At 36.6% G+C, this 10,323-nt stretch overlaps 1 protein-coding gene across 1 annotated transcript in view; it reads left to right on the top strand.

Moving 5' to 3' along the window:
• The window catches only part of LOC107677982 (PHD finger protein 24-like), a 31,886-nt gene that overhangs the window by 2,396 nt on the left and 19,167 nt on the right, over positions 1 to 10,323 (top strand). Inside the window, exons 2-5 of the mRNA XM_016473059.1 lie at positions 823 to 892; positions 2,932 to 3,046; positions 5,539 to 5,717; positions 6,841 to 7,199. Of these exons, the coding sequence (XP_016328545.1) occupies positions 823 to 892; positions 2,932 to 3,046; positions 5,539 to 5,717; positions 6,841 to 7,199 (723 nt within the window). The remainder of the gene's footprint in view (positions 1 to 822; positions 893 to 2,931; positions 3,047 to 5,538; positions 5,718 to 6,840; positions 7,200 to 10,323) is intronic.

Genomic DNA, 10,323 nt, shown 5'->3' with positions numbered 1-10,323 from the left:
TGTAGATAGGCAAGCATATATACAAATCATTTAGTAAGCAGAAATCCGAAATTTACCTTAACATATTAAGTTAGAGGAAGATGCGACTGAATTGATGCTTGAAGAATGCACTTCCAGCAGCCATGATAAACAGTTGGTGGTTAAAGTTTTCTATGACAATTTGATTTGACGAAAGTCACGAGACCTATTACTATCTCTCTATCCAATCACGTTGATGGATAAAAATAAAATTAAAATAAGCATGTAATGACCACAAACGGAGGAAAATAGCGGAGTAAAAGTACCGATACATCACTTAAAATGTAAACTACTCAAAAAAGTACAATTAATGATAAAAACTACTTAATTACTGTAACGTGAGTATTTGTAATTCGTTACTTCACACCCCTGACATTTGGGCAGCGTTATGCAATTCTTCCCACATCGTGACGTAGACATGTGGGGGCGTGTTTGAACGAAGCGATTTTGGAGGGCGTGGACCAGTCTTAACTTTTATAAAGAATATCTCTTTGGGTTTGAGACTTTAGTCTTTGCAACTTTAGGGATCTTATCTATTCATGAACAGCTTGCAACACTCCAAAGATGAAGGAAAACTTGAAATTGCATCATATGACCCCTTTAATTATCATAAAGGATCTATCTATCTATCTATCTATCTGTCTATCCGTCCATCTATATAAAAAGTAAAACTAACACATTTCTCTTCTGTGAAACGATATATATTTTTATATTTATTTATTTTTTAAATGGTTAATATATAGGTAAACTCAGCTATTAATTGACACAAACTATTAAGTGACACAAATTTCTGCTTAAGTTCAGGACCATGTGATCGGCAGCACTGAGTCTGTGTCAAAATCCAAGCAGAGAGACACAGAGACAGCAGAGCCATGTACATATGTGAGTTTTCATACAGTCTCCCCTCCGCCTCCAACTTCATTTCTTTTTCAGGAGAGTCGTCTAAATTTTTCAGGGAAATATAGCTGGCCTGTTAGTGAGCTGTGTTGGTGAGAAAGCCGTTGCCCAGAATACACTGCATCCTTTGAGCTCATGGGAAAGATATTCCACTCTTTATTTCTGTGAGATTGCTGACTTGGTGCACCCTTTAGTGCAAATCTCCAAATCTAAACACTCACAGGGACCTCGATATTCCCCTGAGCAATAAAAATAGTCAGCCTTGTGTGTATAAATTCGGGTCAGTGAATATTGTATTTGCTTGGGTAGGGGCTTTAATAAAGAATAATTGATTTAATGTTTTCCTTGAGGTGTCTATACCTATAAGACTTTTTACTCAACCTACATCAACTATCGTAATGCATTATTTTCATTAGTACAACATCTTGATATTCAGGAGATAAATTTCAAATCTTTACTAGTGGATATAGGACAACATTTGCGTAAGTTTAATAAAATCCATTCGGTGAATCACATACCTTGAGAAGCCCATCTGTTACTGAAAAAGCACTTCCTCAGGTGTCAATCACCACAGACCTCCATCTCCGTATTCAAATTAGTGATCGACCAATATGGGCATTTAGTCCTCCTCAATTCTTACTAAGTGGTTACAGCTTTTGTGTCAAACTCACCACAAAATAGAACATTAGCAAATCTTTCATTTAAAATTCACAAGTGTGGCTCAGAATACAAATGCTGTTCTTTCTATTTCCAGAGGCAACATCCTTGCAGAGATTTAAAGTGATAGTTCACCCAAAAATGAAAATTACCTCATGATTTACTCACCCTCAAGCCATCCTAGGTGTATATGACTTTCTTCTTTCAGATGAATACAATCGTAGTTATATTAAAAAAGGTCCTGCCTGGCTCTTCCAAGCTTTATAATGGCAGCGAATGTTGGTCGAGATTTTGAAGCCCAAAAGAGTGCATCCATTCATCATAAAAAGTGCTCCACATGGCTTCCACTGACTGTCGTATGCACATTCATGAGAGAGTAGCATTCTAGTGGATGACGTAGGCATAGGTAAACTATCCCTTTAAGAAGAGAAAATAGTCCGTATCTGATTGTTTATTGGACATTTTGCTTCTAAAACCATTTTATTTGTGTAATCTGATGGGTTTTTGTCTGCCATAATACATAAATTTAACACTCACAATGTTTGTCTTTTACCATGGCTATAGGCAACTTTATTTTTATAGCATACACCAGGGGTAGGCAAGTTCGGTCCTAGAGAGCCGCAGTCCTGCAGAGTTCAGCTCCAACCCTGAAAAAAAAACTCAACTGCCTATAGCCTTAGTAATCCTGAAGACATTGATTAGCTTGTTCAGGTGTGTTTGATTAGGGTTGGAGCTGAACTCTGCAGGACTGCGGCTCTCTAGGACTGAACTTGCCTACCCCTGGCATACACAATAGTAAATGGACGTGTTTTACATTGGCATTATAAAGAGAGAGCAAAAACATGTAAAAATACATTTTAAAATCATTTATGAACATAAAAACTAATAAGAAATCAAAAAAGATACAAATAAAAAAAATGATAAAAAGTCTAGTTCTCAGTCTTGTTAATTATTTTCATTGAGTAATTTCACTGTTCGGCAGTAATTGCTTCCCCTGCGTCTGAAAGCATCGGCCGTCACTGGAATGAACATGATATAATCTGTGCTGAGAGTTGGGATGCAGTGGGATTTCTAGCCAGAAGTCATTTTCATAAGGTTTTCACAAAGGGATTGACTCAGACGTTATTACAGGGGGAGAGATTATCATCTTTTATTCTCCTCGAGGCAACCTGCGATGACCTCTCGCTCTTCCTCTGCCTCTTGTCTCTGAGGACTCTTCATCCATCACTGTATAGTCACAGTTTTAGTTGTAGCATCAGTCTGTTCATGCACGGTCTGATGCATATTGCTGGCTGAAATCACCAGTTCTGTGAACTGATTGTCTGGCTTCTATGCAATTGCCACCCGTTGGGTGTGCAGGTCTGCCGGGAAACAAAATTGCATTCACACTTTCCCAGGCTGATGCAATGAGCTCTTCCAAGGAGGAACGCATGATTTCAGATTCACCTGTGAGCGTCACCAAAGATAACCTGTGGTCAGTTTTGTTGCATAAGCTGCCAAAGAGGACCAGGCTTCATGCAGTGTAATGAAACTGTTTGTACCTGTAACATTGTAACGTTTTTGTAATATCAAACATGGATATTTTGGTAACATTATTTGAACACAGAGATCTTTCTAAAACACCCACATATGAAGTTTTGTGAAGTCTGATTCTAGTCAATGGTCTAGTTCAGTTTATTTAAATGAACCAATTCATAATCAGCTATCAAACATAACTAAAAATAAAGAAATACATTTATAAATCAATGAACTGTAATTAATTATAAAATAAAAAAAATATTAATTTAATGCTGATTATGTTTTCTTTGAAGAAAAAAATAAAGATAATTACATTAGAAAAATAAGATTATTGTATTTCTATTTTTCATTTAATACAATGCATTTACAAGACAGCATTTTAATAATTTAAATGCCAACTAAAAATGCTGTTTTATTCTGTCATCATAAATGGCAATCCTGATTGTTTTCTGAATGATTGCTTGAGCATAAAATTATTATTTGCGTGACAAGCTTAAATTTTTAAGTATTTTATCCACTTGGATTGATTGGATTCTGAAAAGTGGATATTTACGTTGGTATAAAAGCTGGTTTCCACCACGGAATAAAAATAAAATGTTTTATCTTTTTATCACACAATTCTGACTTCTGACTTCTCAGAATTGTGCATTTATATCTCGAAATTGCGAGTTAACATGTCGTGATTCTGACTTTTTTTCTGAGCAATTTGAGAAGGAAAGTCTGAATTTTGATATATAAACTCACAATTGCAAGAAAAAATTCAACAGTTATTTTTTTTTTAGTTTTTATTCTGTGATGTAAAAAAAATATATAAATAGAATTGCGAAATATACACTCAGAATTGTGAGATAAATGTCGCAATTAACTTTTTAATTTGCTTCCATGTCAGTCAAAAAAAGGAAATCTGTTTCAGAGGCACAGCCAGTTATTAAATTATGATGAGTGATATATATATATATACTGTATATATATATATATATATATATATATATATATGATACACATGTATAATTATATTTTGTAAACTGACTGATTCATTTGGCACTGATCCATTACATGGTCTTTGATGTAGCGCATACAAAATAATAACATATTTAATACATTTATTTTTTACAAAACAACAGTAAAATGAGTCAAATTCCAGCTAAATCACTGTTAGTTTTATTGGCGGTATCTGATGTAAATAAATATGCTTAAATGTTGTTTTATTCTGTCACCCTAATTGGGAATCCTCACGGTATTCTAAACGGTTGCCTGGCTGTAATTTAGCTACTTAAAAATGATCATTTGTTTGTCAAGCTACACTTTTAAAGTAGCTTTCCCAGATAGATTGCAATTTCTTTTTATCGACTTAAGAGAGATATAATGTTATTCTCAGACAGTAATATATGCAGTTTGTTGCCGGCTTCGAGATTGTGCCCAAAAGATACGCATTAATTAATTCGGCGACAAGACATTAAACCACACCTCCCTCAGCCAGCTGATGTGACATCTATCAGAACAGGCTGAGCTGGAACAGAGTAAAATACATCATACAGCCGGGGGTAATTACTGCAAAAATCTCTGTGTCACTCCCAGGCCTTTGATGAGATGAGGCTCAGCACCACCTCCTTGATTTCCCTCATAATTATAGTTCATTCTCAGACACTGCCTATAGGAACAAAAGCGATATTACAGTGTGGCTTGTTTAGGTGGGTGCAGAGAGAGATGAACGTGATGGGTCAGAGCTTGGGTTGATAGTTAAGAATAAATGGGGGAAGGAAATATCCATTGAAATTCAGAAGCATGCTGTGCCTTGCGTTTAGAAGGCGAGAGAATGCCAACTGAAGCAGTTTCACACCATTACCCTGATTAAAGGCTGAATGGATGGAGCAAGCATTCAAGATGATCTGATGTCTGGACAAGCTAAATCACAGTTCATGTTCAACACAAGAATGGAATGGACCAAACTGAATGCATTAGCGGCATCCAATCGCCACATAGAGGCTAGGTAGTGGGCTCGTGACTCGTTCGCACTTGGTCATTATCTCATCAAAGGAAGACTGACGATCTTACCTTGCTTTTGAGTTTTATTAAAGCACATGAAACATTAGACCAATGCAATACGGTCAACAGAAAGTTGGCTCCCGCTCCTTGCCCCTTCCAACCTAACAAACAATCCGACAAAGGAAATAATAAAGAAAACGGAAGTGATCACCTGTGCCCAACGTGACCATGAATAACCAATAAGAAATTACAGACAATTAATGCTCTTACAGAATGTTTCAAATTAATTTTTTAGTGCTCGTTCAGTTCATGTGTTTTGAACAGAATTGGAAAAAGTTCAGAATTTGCGAATTGTCTTCCTTGCAATTAATGAGTGTTCATTTGAATTTGAATTGAATTGAATATTTGAACTGGAATGACAGAAAAAGGAATTTACGCTAGTAAAATATGTACATTGTGCAGGGGCGGAGCAAGGGTTGGTGACTCGACTTACAACTGCTGCTTCTGTCTCTTTATTCTTGACGAGAATTGCGTTTATTTAGATGCAGAACGTCTTTACGAGCACATCAAATGGGAGACTGTTCAGACGCGCGCTCCATTCTGCCTCAGCGCCAGGAGCGAGTCAAATGAGCGTGGAAACGGTACAGGTGACGAGCAGCTTCAGTAGAACAACAGTGAACTGCGGTCGTCAGATGAGATGTTGTCAGGCCATATGTCAGTAAAAACAAGTTTTCCTGTTCTGTAAGCCATTATAATGTGCTCATAGCGCATGCTCTTCAATTGCACACACAAATACAGTGGTGCGTGCTGTAGCCTGTATCATTTCATATTAAATTGCGAATGAAACTATACGAGAATGCGTGTCAGATCCATGTCACATTCAGCAGCGGCAGCTCTTAAAGTAATAGCAGCCAAATAACGTAATAACCCAGCTGCTGTGATGTGTTAATCAAAGAAGAAAAGAAAAAAAGAGTAAATCAATAACTTTTGTAGCTTTATGGATTCTTCTATATTTAATGTAGAGTTTAGTGTTTGATAACTTTATTCAATTTCTGTATATTTTGTACTTGCTGAAGGGCACTGAAGGGTTTATGTGAAGATTGTTTTTGCTCAGTCTTCAGTGTCACATGATTCTTCAGAAATCATTCTAATATGCTGATTTGCTGCTCAAGAACTATTTCTCATTATTATCAATGTTGAAATTTAAAAAAAAACTAAAACGTTTCAGGAATTAAATTGGAATTCAAGTTCTGAACGGCAAACACCCCTGATCGTGAATCACAAAATCTTGCGATCGAACAGCTCTGCATTGGTTTTGCTCTCCGTTCACATTGCAATCACAAGTCACCACATGTTGCCATTAGTTAAGATTGATGGTCTGTGATGGCAGCAGACCAATACGAGACACATCAAGCCTGCCAGTGATCAATCATATCAGAGATCTGTGTGAAGAAAATGCTAGCGAGGTGGTTTGCAACACATTTGCTGTGGTTCACAAAATCTGCTTGATCCAGCATGTGGGCGTATTTTGCCAGAGCAATGATTTAGAGACAAAGTCGATAGAACATGTCTTGTTTTCAACCTTAATATCTGTTATGCAACAGGGTGCTAACACCGACGCACAAGCATGAGAACTGTCTCTCTTTGCTATATTAATATAATGTAGGATTTGAAGCTTAACCTGCTGAAAACACCAGCGTTGGTGATTGCATAGCCTGATATAAATCAATAATGTCTTATGGTAAAAATAGCTTTTGTTGTCAGCGTTTAAAGACGGTCTGAAGGACCGGGCGGCCCCAGCGGCTGGGGCCCCGACTGATGAGGTCATAGCTGAGAACGGGGATGGATCTGCTGATGGATCCCACCAGGCGAACAAGGAGCATACTGAACTGAAAGACAAGGACAGCAAACCAGGGTCATTACCAAATCAGCAGGCCTCAGCTCCGCCCAGAGAGGAGCATAAGGCCAATCAGGAGGCTTGGGGGCGGCTCCGTGATGGAAAGGGGGTGGAGCCTGAGGATCTAAAGAAGGCACATCAGCTCGCTCCTCCTGCGTTTGTGCGGCCAAAGAGAGAGGTCAACGACGACCAACCGGTAGACGTGCCGCTTGGGCAAAGAGAGCAGGTAATATGGATGAAATAAAACATTTGAAGCTGTATATTTATATACCAGGCCTCAAAAATTAGACATTATAGCAACAATCATAGACTCCACACCTTTAGATCAACCTCTCTTAACCAAATTCCCATACCTACAACTGCATGAGATTGAATAACTCACCTAAAACATATACAAACTAGTCTGGCTTTCCTTCCAGCTGAAAGTAGAGGGGTGCTGTTGGAGGTTATCCTTTCATTCTGAGCTGGTACCTGCTCTGTGACGCACGTATGTGAGAAAATGTCAAGACTGTGAGTAAGGGAATCTGATCCCAGCTCAGCTCAGGTTTGTTGACAGTGCGTGGGCAGCGGGTATAGGCTGTGCTGGAAAAACCTGGCTGGGTGAGCTGTGCTGGCATCTGGGATCAGTCCGAAATTAATTGGGGTCACTGAAGCTTGCGGCCAGACCTCATAGCGTGCCGGAGAAGAGCCACTCCACACAACTCCACTCAACAGAACGCTTTTGTTTACCTGCAGTCTCTCTCTCAGCAGAAATAAAAGACATAAGAGCAGGCAGAATGAGATGCAATTTGGCTCGTCTTTGTGAGTTATGTCTAGATGCATTTGCCGAAGTTAAAATATGGTTCAGGAAAATGAATAAACAAACAGGCAGTACCGACATGAATGAAAATTTTAACAGCTGGTGAATATAATTGTGAGAAAGAAAAAAAACGTTGCTTTTGCTTTGGCAAAGGGGAATACACGTTATCTTACGTTTTCTTAGGAGAAATAAAAATATACACAATTTTTAGATTTTGGGAAGAATTAGATCAGAAATGTTTGAGTTTATAGTCAAACTTCTAATGTTTGATTGCAGACTTTGGCATTTTAGCAAATCTGAGCACAATTTGAGACAATATTGAGATTACAGGGGTCTTTTTGTCAGAAGAGAAATCTGAGAGGTATGACGGTAACACTTTAAATTGTGGACATTGTTAAACTGAAATAAGTGAAATTAACTTTGAATTTTTTTAAAATGCTTTTTGTAAATGCATCATAATATATATTAAGGTTTTTCGAAGAGAATATCCCTTTTTGTTATGCACACAAACACACACACACACACACACATATATATGAGAGTGAGATAGATCGAGAGAGAGAATATATAATTTATAGTAAGTTTAAGTTTTAAAATTCCACTTTCATATTATATCTCATTTAAAAAGCTGTAGAAAACTAAAAATTATTATATTGGCCTACATTAAGTAACATTTTGGTGTCTAAAGAAAATATATTAGGTATGGTATGATTTATAAATAATTATTATATTAATATTTATTTTAATCATTAATGTAAATCATCTTTTTACTTTGTATGTTAATTAATTAATTAATTAATTTATTTGTGTTTGGGAATAATTATATTATTATCAATAAATATTTTTGATTAATAATAAAGAAAAATGTAAAGTTTGAACCAAACCATAAATATAATTTAGGAAAAACTAATCAATTTGGATGTCCAAAATATGGTCCAAAATATAATATTTTCTCTTCATTGTAATCAGTTGCTAAATTTTGGATTGGTTGCTAGGGTGTCGTTGTCATTTTTATGTTATATCTTCAGTTTTAATTTTGATTTTAATTTAATAAAAAAAAAAAAAGATTTTGCCATTTCATTAGTTAAGTGTTTCAGCTTGAATTGATTTCAGTTAGTTGACAAGGCATGATTTTTAATTTTCACTTATTTTTCCATCTAATATATATATATATATATATATATATATATATATGTTATTATTATTATTACAAATTAGTTTTAGTTAACGATAATAACCCTGGCTATGACAAAAATGTCTGCTCATTTAGAAACAGGCCGAACGGGATGAAGTTGCTGAAGTGTGTACAATAATAAAATATTAGGATGGCCCGCTTCTAAATACAGCACCTCTCTCCCCCGCGCTCATATCACAATCCTCACTCTCCTCAGAGACACATGTCACAATCTGAAGAGCAGAGACTGAGTGTGTCTGGTGCCTACGCCACAGTAGGGTGAATTATTCATCTGGAATATCTGACAAGTATTTGATCCCTGGTTTCGTAGGGCCACGATCCTTAAAAAAGGTGTGTAAAGCTCCTATTTAATATGCAAATTAACAAGTTACTTGAAGTTGACTAGGTAGCAGTGGTTCTGGAGCTACAGCTAATTTTAATGCTTGGTTTCCACGTTCCACGTCCTTTCACATTGTAATATTTAGCTGTGATTGTATGCTTGCGTCACTGACTCTAGCAGCAGAAGTAGCAGTAGTAGCGCTGTAAGTGGAGCCAAAGTAGCGCAGTAGAAGAGCCGAAGGATGTCACCTTGCCACTGAGCCTCTAAATCTGAATCAGTACGACCCATTGGTATTTAACTGCTTGAATGGTAGTGGACCTCTACTGTCTGTGGATGATAAAAATAGCACTTTGGCATTTTATGGGCATATATTCATTATATGGACTGCCTTATTATTTTGACTTGACAAAACCATCCTAATATTTTATATATGTAACTGGCCGTGAGTCATCACAGCTCTCAAATCATCCCAACTCCTGTGGATACGCTTGGGTCTGCACCAAAAGTCCTCGAAAATGATCTAAACTTTGAACTATAGTTTTGTCTCTGCACGTTTCCAAGGTTTTAAAATGTCTGACCCTGAGTTGCATTAATGTGACAGGTTGTCAATAGTTATGTCTGTCTCTATCGGGCGACGCTGCAGAGAGGAAGAACAGCATGAAATGAGACGAGTTCGTTAGACAGTAGACTCCATCAGGGATTGACCACATTTGTTAAACACTCATTACCTGTTGAAAGGTTATTGAGTAAAAAGTAGCAATGCTAGTAACTTAAGAACATTTTAGTAGTGTTGTTTTGCAAATAGTGTAAACAAGCTACTGTACGTTATCCTAGCTAAACTAACGTCCTAACTTCTCTCATTTGTAGCATTAAAACTAGCTACTAATTACTTTAGTATTATTTATATGCTATTATAGTATTCATTAATGTTTTGAGTTAGCTTTTATTTTTATATTTTCAGTTTTCATTTTATATTTAGTTTAGTCATTTTGTTATGTGATATTCTCATGTAGTTTTAAAAAAATATTTCTATTTAA

This window comes from Sinocyclocheilus anshuiensis, unplaced genomic scaffold (assembly GCF_001515605.1).
Source record: "Sinocyclocheilus anshuiensis isolate Anshui unplaced genomic scaffold, SAMN03320099.WGS_v1.1 scaffold260, whole genome shotgun sequence".
NCBI classification, from domain to species: domain Eukaryota; kingdom Metazoa; phylum Chordata; class Actinopteri; order Cypriniformes; family Cyprinidae; genus Sinocyclocheilus; species Sinocyclocheilus anshuiensis.
The sequence above is the reverse complement of the archived record's forward strand: the minus strand, read 5'-3'. Positions and strand labels throughout refer to the sequence as shown.